General features: G+C 37.9%; 1 protein-coding gene across 2 annotated transcripts in view; it reads left to right on the forward strand.

The window, feature by feature from the left end:
• MX1 (MX dynamin like GTPase 1) overlaps positions 1 to 14,039 on the forward strand; it is a 46,308-nt gene that overhangs the window by 6,849 nt on the left and 25,420 nt on the right. The window contains exon 4 of one of the 2 annotated variants that reach the window (XM_043474463.1): positions 5,903 to 5,986. The exons of the other annotated variant lie outside the window; for it this stretch is intronic. Within the exon in view, the coding sequence (XP_043330398.1) occupies positions 5,903 to 5,986 (84 nt within the window). The remainder of the gene's footprint in view (positions 1 to 5,902; positions 5,987 to 14,039) is intronic. 2 annotated transcript variants of the gene reach the window in all.

Raw genomic sequence — 14,039 nt, forward strand, 5'->3', positions numbered from 1 at the left:
TAGCCAGGTGGCCAGTTGCCTAGTTTTATAAAAAGTAAGGTAGAAGTTTCCAGCAGACATTGTTTTGAGAATGGTGGCATCTAAGCCTGACAGGACTCAGAAAACTCAAGTGTTTAGCAATACAATGTCTAATCTGAAATTACACCCATAGTAACACTTAGTTATTTCCCAGGATGTCTGAACCATAGCTGAGTACTCTATTTTGACTTTTAATTTTAAAATTTTCCTCAATAGCCAAAGCAGATGTCACCATTAATGACGTCAGTGTTTCTCTAGGTATGAGAAAAGGCAAGAATTGGGACTCATAAAATCTCCTGAAAAGATCTAACTATCTGAAGGCCTGTTCTGCCAGTTTTTCTCAGAGCACCGAGTGCCTCATTCCTGATTTTTACCCTGAACTCCTTTCAGGGCCGTTGAAAGTCAGCAGTTGCAGTGGCCATGATTTAATCTCTGTAGATGTAGATGGCAAGTGTCAATCTTCAGTTGGCAGAGCCCCTTTTTGCTCATAAACTTGACCATGATTTTGAGGGGGTCATTTCATGACCATTTTATCTCATGGTGCTTAGAATGTCCATTCTCAGGTTTGGCAAAGCTTTTGTTGACAGGCCACTCAATGTGCTGTTACTGGACTAGGTCATAATACAGTATCCAAAATTTTCTGGACCACCTGTCTTACTTGCCTCTTGGTCCAGGAAAACATTCCCTCTTGTTGCTTTTTCCCATATCTAGAGTTACACTGTTATCATCATCGATCTCATAGGGAACTATATATTATTCTATCAGAGGCCTCAGTCACACATTTGACAGTCTAAGAAACAGCGATTTTGTAAAACAGGTGAAATACAAAGAACACAGCCAGCAGAATTAGTAAAGTCACAAGTAAGACTTAAGAGCTTCCATTAGATGTAGCCCAGTATATCCCAGGTCATCTGACTTAGTCTACTGTGTACAAATCTTTATCTTTTAGGGAAATTATACATTGACACCACCATCTATAAGGCACATAGCCCAGTTTTCTAGTGTTACTAGACTGATTATACTTAGTATAATTTAATTGTTTCCAACACAGAGGAGACTTTAAACCTAAATTACCATAGCCTGGTGTTTTCTATATAAATCCTTCTCATAATCGTGGGAGATTTCTTTCTCCTTTTGCTGAAACTTTTCTTGTTGCTCTGATTGAGCTTGAGTAATAGAAAAAAGCTCAGATTTATGGCCAGAGTCAAAGCAGGCATTATTATTGGCCTGGTGAGGGGATCCCATCTAGTAGTATCACAGTGACCTGAATACGACTATAATTTTTTTTTTTAAGTAAATTTTACCAGGGCCAACCAGTTAGAGCCTTGTAGTAGAGAAATTTACTAAGGCAACCCAGAACTAGATACAGGTAATTGGCCACAAACCCAACAATTGGATTGATTTCTAAAACTAGCATAGGATCAGACCTATGATAGAAAAGCATTTGATTTATATGCAAAGGTGTAAGAAGTCAAGAAAACATTATAAATGATCTTACGAATCAGGTCCAGCATCTTGGGCAAGCTGTCTACCTCTGATGTCGTTGTCTTTTCATCCTGGTGTAGTGTAGTTTCTCTTGTTTGAGCATCATTTTAAGGTGAGATCAGGTCAGCTGTCTTCTCTATAGACCAATCCAGTGTAGGGACCTTTGGAAGTGGGAATTAATCTGAGGTAATTTCTCTTCAGTTTCATTGTGCATGAGCTAGTTAAGAGTACCTGATAAAAAGTCTTTCCATTCAGGTTGAAGACAGTCCCTTAAATTATGTCTTTTTCCAGTCCTGGTTGCAGGTCATGAGGCATCTGATCTTCATCCAAAGATAGATTACTGAGATAAGCTTCAGAAACAAACTTAAGGTGTTCTTTAAGAATTCAATTAAATTTTACATTAATATCACATAACAGCAAAGAACTATCCAAGAAATGAGTCTTACTACATGCAGACCTCCATTAACAAACTGGGATTTAACATTTTTTGCAATATCTTTTTCTCCCTAAAGTTACCCTCATTTTTATCAAATATAACCAAATTAAGCCTAGTTTGTTTGTAAAATAGGTCTGTTCTCACTAATTTTGGTCTGATGATTTATATAACCATAATTGATTATAGACTTTTATTTTGCTGAAACACTTATAGAATCTCAGAATGAACTTTTAATATAAAACAGGGCTAGGAAACTCACACCAAAGGTTTATTACAGATTTTGCCTAACAAATCTAGGTGAACTCTTTCCTTTTTATGGTCTCAAAAATTTCTTGAGATTTTTTTTACCTGTTAGTGAGATAACCTTCCTAGCTCATTTGATAAACTTACTGGAAACCTAAGAGTTTCAAATTTCTGGAGGAGTCAGATAGAGAGAAAATATAATTGTTTTGTTTATAACGTATAATTTTACCAAATTATTTTCATAATTAGTTTGAGAGGAAGGTTTTCCCTACTCCTGGAAAACACAAGATTCAAACCTATAATTTTTTAGATAGAAACCATAAAAGTTATAAGCATATTCACTGGTTCATCAGTCCTTTGTTAACTTTTGTGAAGTCATCAGCTTTTTCATTAGAATACCAAGACTATCAAAATGTTAAGAACACCATATAATTTTGGGGGTATCTGTATTAGTAATTTTACCATACATTATAACATGAGTGGATTTATTACTTATTTGATAATCTTTTTCATGTAATTTAACCAACCAAATAAACACAGTTTAATATCTATCTTTGGGATGTTTCAGGGGCCCTCTGAAGCACCCCAAAGTTAGCTAGAGGTCAAAGGAACTTCAAAAGAATTCGATTTAGGAAGTTTTATCAAAAAGATCAATTAAAAGCATTTAGAACATTTGGTCAGATTTAGTCAATGTTGGGTGTATCATTTAGCTTGTTGATATGTCACAATGGGTGTAAATACAAAGGCTCAAGGTCTAGTGAAAGTCAGCTCCGCCATCTTGGACCTAGTTGGCTCTAACCAGTTTTCTTTCTTTTTTTTTTTTTTAATTTTTTTATTAGTTGGAGGCTAATTACTTCACAACATTTCAGTGGGTTTTGTCATACATTGATATGAATCAGCCATAGATTTACATTTATTCCCCATCCCGATCCCCCCTCCCATCTCCCTCTCCACCCGATTCCTCTGCGTCTTCCCAGTGTACCAGGCCCGAGCACTTGTCTCATGCATCCCACCTGGGCTGGTGATCTGTTTCACCATAGATAGTATACATGCTGTTCTTTTGAAACATCCCACCCTCACCTTCTCCCACAGAGTTCAAAAGTCTGTTCTGTACTTCTGTGTCTCTTTTTCTGTTTTGCATATAGGGTTTTCATTACCATCTTTCTAAATTCCATATATATGTGTTAGTATGCTGTAATGTTCTTTATCTTTCTGGCTTACTTCACTCTGTATAATGGGCTCCAGTTTCATCCATCTCATTAGAACTGATTCAAATAAATTCTTTTTAACGGCTGAGTAATATTCCATGGTGTATATGTACCACAGCTTCCTTATCCATTCGTCTGCTGATGGGCATCTAGGTTGCTTCCATGTCCTGGCAATTATAAACAGTGCTGCGATGAACATTGGGGTGTACGTGTCTCTTTCAGATCTGTCTAACCAGTTTTCTTATGGCCATGTCATTCCTAACAAAATCTATTTATCTAACTAATTATAATCCAATTTTAGAAAATCCTGATCATGCATAGCTTTTTAGTATTTTTTTCATACCTTTTTTTAACTGAAAGCACACTTCCTGCTTTCCTTTAGCAACCAAAAGCTAACTTTTATATTAGCATTTTATAGATTGGTGAGCATAAATACCAGTGCTAATTTCTAAAACCCTTGTTTTTTAAAACATTTTATGGTGGCATCAAACATTATTCATTTATAGTTCCAAATCTCTTTAGTTTTTCTGTAAAAGGAAATCAGTGTTTAGTAGTAAATGTTTCAAAATCGTATTTTATTTGGAAATGACCTAATTATTCAATAGACTTCCAATACTTAGTTTATCACAATGCTTAGAAATTCAACTTACGCCAATCTGGAGAGACTATTGTAGACAGATATTCCTAAAGAATAATTATTCTTAATAGAGTTTATATACAAACTCATATCTCATTTACATTTTTAGAAGTTTCTTCACTCGAGGTAATTTCCTTGTTGACAAACTTGTAACAGATATAATATTTAACTTATATTAAACCTAGGTACAGTAAAAATATTCTACTTGATGTTAATTACTCTAACACATGTCTATATTAAATAGGCCAACAAACATTAATATCAGGTATTTAATACTGAATATTTCCCAGTTCACCTGAACCTGGAATTTATTGTTTAATTTAGAATTATTTGATTTGTAAGCACTTACCTTTCTTTAAGCCAATTAAATAGAGCTCATTTACAAATTAACCTAAAAAATATTACCCAGAGACAAAGACATACCAAGACAGACACAGTGCAAGATCTAGCTTCATTTTCTAAGTTTGGTCATGAATTAGATATTACAATATAAAATTTACTAGTTTATAAAAAAAAAGTTGAAACAAATAAAAATTTTAAAGGCTTTTCCCGTTTTCCCCTCAGTCTCAGGAGTTAGAGATGGTCTAGATAAGTGTTACTGAGAGCCCTGGTCTCAAGGCACAGGGAAAGAAAATCAAGTTTTAACAAAATGGCGGCAGGTCTAAACCAAATGGTGGCCAGAGAAAGCAAAATGGCCATCAAAAATCACAACACAGAACAGAGTTAAAACATATAAACCTGGCAGTCCTCATCAGACACTCCCTTAAATACAAGAATGCAGTCTCTCAGAAAACCTTCTATAGAGACACAGAACTTCAGATGTCTTCAAAGATTTCAAAAGGAGGAAAGGAAGCCAGGTTGAAAGAAGAAGGAGGAGGAGGCAGGAAAGGGGGGCAAAAGGGGTGGACTTGCAGACGTCTCCTGCCACCTGCAGACACCCAGGCGTTACGGGACTTTTCCCTGGGCTTCCAGAGAAGGGAGGACTGGAACTCGGCCCTACCAGAAACCAGAACCAGAATTCGAATTCTCTGCCAAGAGGAGGTGATCAGTCTCCAACCCTCAGCTCAGGCCGAGGCCCTTCGACCAGATTCCTGCATCCAGGACCAGGGAACTAGAAAAACGGGAAGGATAGGAAGGGCTAAGGAGAGGAAAGAGAGAAGGAAGGGGAGAGAGGTCAATAAAGTCTCTTGTTCCTTTCCGGTCGGGGCACTCTGGCCAGTTGTCCGTATCAGGAGGAGACCAGGGACAAAAGGGTCCCAGTTGCAGCTGCTGGGTCTGGTCCATTGGCAGGCAAGCTGGCCCCTGAGTACCCCAAGTGGTCAGGATGTCAGTCTCAGCGAAGAAGAGTTCCCACCAGAGTTGCCATTTGCTGAAGGAAAAAGGGCCTGAAACTGGGCTCTTGTCTAACATTCGGAAATGAATTGTCCGAGGAGACAAATGTGCTGATAAAGCAAGAGATTTTATTGGGGAAGGGCACCCGGGTGGAGAGCAGGAGGGTGAGGGAACCCAGGAGAACTGCTCTGTCACGTGACTCACAGTCTCAGGTTTTATGGTGATGGGATTAGTTTCCGGGTGGTCTTTGGCCAATCATTCTAATTCAGGGTCTTTCCTGGTGGCGCACGCATTGCTCAGCCAAGATGGATGCTAGCGAGAGGGATTCTGGGAAGTGGACGGACAGGCAGGGTCTCCTCTCGACCTTTCCCGAACTCTTCCGGTTGGTGGTGGCTTATTAGCTCTGTATTCCTTATCAGGATCTCCCGTCATAAAACAACTCATGCAAATGGTTACTATGGTGCCTGGCCAGGGTGGGCGGTTTCAATCAGTGTGCTTCCCCTAACATTGGCAGCAAGTTTTTATGTTTTATATGTCTCATAGTTCAAGCTCAATTTGTTTGTTGAGGACAATTCGAGGAGGAGAAGGAGGAGGAGGAGGAAGCCAGCCAACAAGTCCTTCGTCATGGTAATGTTTCAACGTAGTGTTAGTAACCTTTTTAGCCACTTAAGCAGCATAATGTATAATGTTTTTTGTTCTTTTCCTAAAGTTTCAGTAGTATAAACATGGTTCACAGACAGAAAAAGGGCAGCAATGTCTGCAAGTCTTCTTTTGGAGGCAGGACTAAAGTCCAAGTTTGTCAGCCAACGTTTATGCATAATTTTGCTGGGCCCATACACAAAGGAAGGACTTCATAAAATAAAGAAATGTTAATTAGTTTTCTCTCCTCCCCAGGGTGTGAGGGTTCCAAGGAGGAGGCATTTGGGTGGAGTCATTGGTTGATACCTGGGTCTTTTCTCCGTCCATTTTATGACCTGAAATAAAGGGGGGTTGGGTAAGTAAATTAGTTAATCCGGCTCCAGCGGGGGTCGTGCAGGCCAACAGAGCATAGCGATAAGATTTTCAGGACTCTGAGGCATTCCCTGTTGAGAAATCAGATTCTGGAATCGGGTGGAGAGGGAGGTGGGAGCGGGGATCGGGATGGGGAATACGTGTAAATCTATTGCTGATTCATGTCAATGTATGACAAAACCCACTGAAAAAATAAATAAAAAAAAAAAAAGAAATCAGATTCTTTTTTTTTTTTTCTCCATTTATTTTTATTAGTTGGAGGCTAATTACTTTACAATATTGTAGTGGTTTTTGCCATACATTGACATGAATCAGCCATGGATTTACATCTGCTCCCCATCCCGATCCCCCCTCCCGCCTCTCTCCCCATCCCATCCCTCTGGGTCTTCCCAGTGCATCAGCCCTGAGCACTTGTCTCATGCATCCAACGTGGGCTGGTGATCTGTTTCACCCTTGATAGTATACTTGTTTCAATACTATTCTCTCAGAACATCCCACCCTCGCCTTCTCCCACAGAGTCCCAAAGTCTGTTCTGTACATCTGTGTCTCTGTTTTGCATATTGGGTTATCGTTACCATCTTTTAAAATTCCATATATATGCCTTAGTTTACTGTATTGGTCTTTATCTTTCTGGCTTTCTTCACTCTATATAATGGGCTCCAGTTTCATCCATCTCATTAGAACTGATTCAAATGAATTCTTTTTAATGGCTGAGTAATATTCCATTGTGTATATGTACCACAGCTTCCTTATCCATTCGTCTGCTGATGGGCATCTAGGTTGCTTCCATGTCCTGGCAATTATAAACAGTGCTGCGATGAACTTTGGGGTGCACGTGTCTCTTTCAGATCTAGTTTCCTCAGTGTGTATGCCCAGGAGTGGTATTGCTGGGTCATATGGCAGTTCTATTTCCAGTTTTTTAAGGAATCTCCACACTGTTCTCCATAGCGGTTGTACTAGTTTGCATTCCCACCAACACTGTAAGAGGGTTCCCTTTTCTCCACACCCTCTCCAGCATTTATTGCTTGTAGACTTTTGAATAGCAGCCATCCTGACTGGTGTGTAATGGTACCTCATTGTGGTTTTGATTTGCATTTCTCTGATAATGAGTGATGTTGAGCATCTTTTCATGTGTTTGTTAGCCATCTGTATGTCTTCTTTGGAGAAATGTCTGTTTAGTTCTTTGGCCCATTTTTTGATTGGGTCATTTATTTTTCTGGAATTGAGCTGCAGGAGCTGCTTGTATATTTTTGAGATTAATCCTTTGTCTGTTTCTTCATTTGCTATTATTTTCTCCCAATCTAAGGGCTGTCTTTTCACCTTACTTATAGTTTCCTTTGTAGTGCAAAAGCTTTTAAGTTTCATTAGGTCCCATTTGTTTAGTTTTGCTTTTATTTCCAATATTCTGGGAGGTGGGTCATAGAGGATCTTGCTGTGATTTATGTCGGAGAGTGTTTTGTCTATGTTCTCCTCTAGGAGTTTTATAGTTTCTGGTCTTACATTTAGATCTTTAATCCATTTTGAGTTTATTTTTGTGTATGGTGTTAGAAAGTGTTCTAGTTTCATTCTTTTACAAGTGGTTGACCAGTTTTCCCAGCACCACTTGTTAAAGAGGTTGTCTTTTTTCCATTGTATATCCTTGCCTCCTTTGTCAAAGATAAGGTGTCCATAGGTACGTGGATTTATCTCTGGGCTTTCAATTCTGTTCCATTGATCTATATTTCTGTCTTTGTGCCAGTACCATACTGTCTTGATGACTGTGGCTTTGTAGTAGAGCCTGAAGTCAGGCAGGTTGATTCCTCCAGTTCCATTCTTCTTTCTCAAGATTGCTTTGGCTATTCGAGGTTTTTTGTATTTCCATACAAATTGTGAAATTATTTGTTCTAGTTCTGTGAAAACTACCATTGGTAGCTTGATAGGGATTGCATTGAATCTATAGATTGCTTTGGGTAGTATAGCCATTTTGACAATATTGAGTCTTCCAATCCATGAACACGGTATATTTCTCCATCTATTTGTGTCCTCTTTGATTTCTTTCATCAGTGTTTTATAGTTTTCTATATATAGGTCTTTCGTTTCTTTAGGTAGATATACTCTTTAAGTATTTTATTCTTTTTGTTGCAATGGTGAATGGTATTGTTTCCTTAATTTCTCTGTTTTCTCATTGTTAGTATATAGGAATGCAAGGGATTTCTGTGTGTTAATTTTATATACTGCAACATTACTGTATTCATTGATTAGCTGCAGTAATTTTCTGGTAGAGTCTTCAGGGTTTTCTATGTAGAGGATCATGTCGTCTGCAAACAGTGAGAATTTTACTTCTTCTTTTCCTATCTGGATTCTTTTTATTTCTTTTTCTGCTCTGATTGCTGTGGCCAACACTTCCAGAACTATGTTGAATAGTAGTGGTGAGAGTGGGCACCCTTGTCTTGTTCCTGACTTTAAGGGAAATGCTTTAAATTTTTCACCATTGAGGATAATGTTTGCTGTGGGTTTGTCATATATAGCTTTTATTATGTTGAGATATGTTCCTTCTGTGCCTGCTTCCTGGAGAGTTTTTTTATCATAAATGGATGTTGAATTTTGTCAAAGGCTTTTCCTGCATCTATTGAGATAATTATATGGTTTTTATCTTTCAATTTGTTAATGTGATGTATTACATTGATTGATTTGCGGATATTAAAGAATCTTTGCATTCCTGGGATAAGGCCCACTTGGTCATGATGTATGATCTTTTCAATATGTTGTTGGATTCTGTTTGCTAGAATTTTGTTAAGGATTTTTGCATCTATGTTCATCAGTGATACTGGCCTGTAGTTTTCTTTTTTTGTGCCATCTTTGTCTGGTTTTGGTATTAGGGTGATGGTGGCCTCATAGAATGAGTCTGGAAGTTTGCCTTCTTCTGAAATTTTCTGGAAGAGTTTGAGTAAGACAGGTGTTAGCTCTTCTCTAAATTTTTAGTAGAATTCAGCTGTGAAGCCATCTGGTCCTGGGCCTTTGTTTGATGGAAGATTTCTGATTACAGTTTCTATTTCCTTGCTTGTGATGGTTCTGTTAAGATCTTCTATTTCTTCCTGGTTCAGTTTTGGGAAATTATACTTTTCTAAGAATTTGTCCATTTCTTCCAACTTGTCCATTTTATTGGCATAGAGCTGCTGGTAGTAATCTCTTGTGATCCTTTGTATTTCAGAGTTGTCTGTTGTGATCTCTCCATTTTCATTTCTAATTTTGTTGATTTGGTTCTTCTCCCTTTGTTTCTTGACGAGTCTGGCGAACAGCTTGTCAGTTATATTTACCTTTTCAAAAAACCAGCTTTTAGCTTTGTTGATTTTTGCTATGGTCTCTTTTGTTTCTTTTGCATTTATTTCTGCCCTAGTTTTTAAGATTTCTTTCCTTCTACTAACTCTGGGGTTCTTCATTTCTTCCTTCTCTAGTTGCTTTAGGTGTAGAGTTAGGCTATTTATTTGACCTTTTCCTTGTTTCTTGAGGTAAGCCTGTATTGCTATGAACCTTCCCCTTAGCACTGCTTTTACAGTGTCCCATAGGTTTTGGGTTGTTGTCTTTTCATTTTCATTCGTTTCTATGCATATTTTGATTTCTTTTTTGATTTCTTCTATGATTTGTTTGTGATTCAGAAGCGTGTTATTTAGCCTCCATATGTTGGAATTTTTAATAGTTTTTTCCCTGTAATTGAGATCTAATCTTACTGCATTGTGGTCAGAAAAGATTACTGGAATGATTTCAATTTTTTTGAATTTACCAAGGCTAGATTTATGGCCCAGGATGTGATCTATTCTGGAGAAGGTTCCATGTGCACTTGAGAAAAAGGTGAAATTGATTGTTTTGGGGTGAAATGTCCTATAGATATCAATTAGGTATAGCTGGACCATTGTGTCATTTAAAGTTTGTGTTTCCTTGTTAATTTTCTGTTTAGTTGATCTGTCCATAAGTGTGAGTGGGGTATTAAAGTCTCCCACTATTATTGTGTTATTGTTAATTTCCCTCTTCATTCTTGTTAGCATTTGCCTTACATATTGCGGTGCTCCTATGTTGGATGCATATATATTTATAATTGTTATATCTTCTTCTTGGATTGATCCTTTGATCATTATGTAGTGTCCTTCTTTGTCTCTTTTCACAGCCTTTATTTTGAAGTCTATTTTATCTGATATAAGTATTGCGAGTCCTGCTTTCTTTTGGTCTCGGTTTGCGTGGAGTATTTTTTTCCAGCCCTTCACTTTCAGTCTGTATGTGTCCCTTGCTTTGAGGTGGGTCTCTTGTAGACAGCATATATAGGGGTCTTGCTTTTGTATCCATTCAGCCAGTCTTTGTCTTTTGGTTGGGGCATTCAACCCACTTACAAGAAATCAGATTCTTAACTTGATTAGTGAGGGTTTTTATTTGTCCCCAAGAGGGGATATCATAGGATTGATGTCTCCAAGGGCAGTGCTTTCTGGAGATCTTTAGAGCCGCCATGGCCTGTATTGGAATTTCTTCCTCCTGGAGTTCTTGTTTCGTCTCCATTTTGAATATCGGGGGCCCCCTTGGGTCGAATTTTCTGAGGAAAAATTTGTTGGATCCACCTGGGGAAATACAAGCATATCCCTTTCCCTGTGAGATTAATTTCCCAGATTTCTATTGTTTACTGAACCCGTCTTGGTCCCAGATGGGCAGAGGAAGAGAAATGTCCTTCAATTCCTCGAAATGTCTTTCTGCTCTTGTTAAAATATTTCCCTGTGGTAGGTTTAAAAAATTTAGAACAAATAGAGCTGTATTAACAATAATTATGAGTTTAGAAAATATGTTGGAATCTAGTAAAGTCTGCTTTGGATAAGGAAGACAGTAGTGTTCCTGTGTATTCTGCCTTTAAAAATTTTTTTTATTTTTAACTTTAGTGTGTGATGTGCTCGTTTGACTATGCCTTGTGCCTGTGGATTATAAGGAATACCTGTAATATGTTTAATAGAAAAAGATCATAAAAATTGTTTAAAGTGTCTAGAAATATAGGCAGGGTCACTGTCTATTTTAATAGAACTAGGAGTTTATGGTGGAGGTTTCTATATTTTTTTAATACAAAAACTGAATATATAGAATCAGAGACTATATTAATGGGGTAAGGATATAGGCAAATAACTTGAATAAGAGCATATGATTTATTTTGTTGAGCAGAATGAAATTTAGTATAAAATACTTTATATTTTTTAAGAGACCAGAATGGAGTTTTGGCGTTTTTAGTCCCATCTATATAAAAGAAATGTGAGAAATAATAAATTCAAAGTTTTTGAAGAAAATTCCATAGCTTACCAGAAGGATAATGAAATGATATTTCTCCAAAATGTTTTAGAACAGCTAATTAGAAATCAGTAGAAGTTGTAATGTGTTCTCAAATTGAGATTTATTTGTAATAAAGTTTTATTAAAGTATAAAGGAGATAGAGAAAGCTTTTGACATAGGCATCAGAAGGGGGCAGAAAGAGTGCCCCCCCGTTAGTCTTTGGCCAGATGTCATATAACTACCAGCAGTCTGCTTAATTAGAGAAAGGAAATGTCTCAAAACTGAAGAGAACAGCACCAGGTCCCTCACCCATAACATGCATTTTGAGATAACCTTAGCACCAGGTGAGTTGTCCGGGGCCACAAAATGATTGACATGAATATTGAAGAAAGGCAGGTTTTCAAGCAAATGTAGTTTCATTAACATAGCTTAAGAGAACATTTGCATGAGTAAAACATACCGGTTTTTCAAGTCTGTTCTGAGTCTTAGGCAGAACCAACCTGAAGACAGAGTCTGGAGTAAATGCACATTAACATAGCTTAAGACAGACATTTCCATAAGAAAAATGCATTGGTTAACTCAGGGTTTGAGAATAGTTAACTTCAAGTGAAACCAGGTGTCATTATGGCAACACAGTATTTTAAGAGAAAGCGATTTTTAAATTTGTATAGAGAAAAAAAAAATCGCTAGTTTCTTCTTGCTGCTTAAGATAGATAAAAATGTCTGACACTTGCAGCCTATTTTTTCCATTTGGAGACCCCTGGCCTTCCTGCCTGTTAAGTCAAACTAGATCCGCCAAGTAAAAGACAGAAGGTTTATGGGGGCAGGGGCCCAAAAAGTCCAGTAGGTATTCTAGAGGGGGCTGCTTGAGGGTAAAGGAGTTTAGGGCTGGTCTATCGAGGGCAGCACTGCCGGATGTTGAGGGTTTGAGGGAAAAGATGGAATTTGCCCCTGGTTTTTGTTGAAGAGGACCTGTCGGTCTCCTGCTTGGAGTTTCCCGGAATAGGTTTTCCTTCAATATCAAATTTAAATTTACACTCTTTGGCCCAATGCATTTCTCTACGGCAGCAAGGGCAGATTTTTTGGAGGTTTTTTTTTTTTTTTTTTTTTTTAAGTTTTCTTAGGGCAGCCTCTTTTTAAATGGTCCTTATCTCCACATGTGTAACATCCATTATTTTCCTATTCTTAAGGCAGCAACCATTGTTTCAGCTAGTATTTGCATCTTTTGAGTTTCTGATTCTATATTGTGACAAGCCTTTAAATAATCAAAAATAGTCCCTGTCTCACAAATTGGGGCTATAGCCCTTTGACATTCCTGGTTTGCATTTTCATAAGCAAGTAATTTTTCTAGTTGCCTTTTAGCTTCTTCTCCAGTTACTGTACGGGAAATAGCAGTTTCTAATCTAGCTAAGAAATTGGCATACTTTTCATTAGGTCCCTGCAATATTTTAGTGTAGCTACCTGTAGGCTCCCCCTGAGGAGTAATTCGATCCCAAGCTTCAAGGGCCACTGTTTTTAATTGATCATGCAACAAAGGAGGGCATTGTATTTGAGCTTCTATAGCGTCAAATTGTCCGGTGCCAGTTAGCATCTCAAAAGTAATTTGATTTTGGGGAGCGCCAGCTCGAGCATTTTTGTTAGCTTGATCTCTGGCTATATCTTGAAACCACATTGTCCATTGAAGATATTCTCCTGGTTTAAGGAGAACTTATATTAAAATTTGCCAATCATAGGGAATAAAGTTTCCAATAGAAGATGCCAGAGCATTTAGAATCTCTCTAGTAAAAGGCAAATGTGAGCCATACATAGTTACAGCCTTTTTCATTTGTTGCATGTGAAAAAGGTTTATACCTTCATATTGAGGTATTATCTGCCCTTGAGCATCAGCATTTCTTAAAACTGGAAAGGCAGAAAAACCATCGACTTCAGAGACTTGTGATTGCAAAGCCAGCAATTCAGAGAGCCTCTGTCGCAAAGGGGGTAGATTATTGTTCTTCAGAAAGGTGTTGTCGGTTTTAATGTTAAAAGGTGTCTTAAGGGAGTTCTTTCCAAAATCATTAGGTTTTATCGAGGGAGAGACTTTGGGATATGTGCCCTCCGGCAGGAGAGGAGCACTTGGAGCAACTGGGCCACGGTTGGTAGGAAAATCTTCAAATATCTTTTGTTGTTCTAATTGGGTCTTTTTAAGGTATCATTGTCTAATTTATATTCATGTAATAAGTGTTCTGCCTGTTGCCAAATATCAGGAGGGCTAGAATTACCTTGGAATGGCAGAATCACAGTTTCAGTGAGAGCCCATAGGGGCCAGAAATCTATCGGAAATACCTTCATTAGGGAACCAAGGGTTACATTCAACCACTGTCTGAAGGCAAGCCTCTATTCTCTGGCATGAAAC

This window comes from Cervus canadensis, chromosome 7 (assembly GCF_019320065.1).
Source record: "Cervus canadensis isolate Bull #8, Minnesota chromosome 7, ASM1932006v1, whole genome shotgun sequence".
Lineage (NCBI taxonomy): Eukaryota > Metazoa > Chordata > Mammalia > Artiodactyla > Cervidae > Cervus > Cervus canadensis.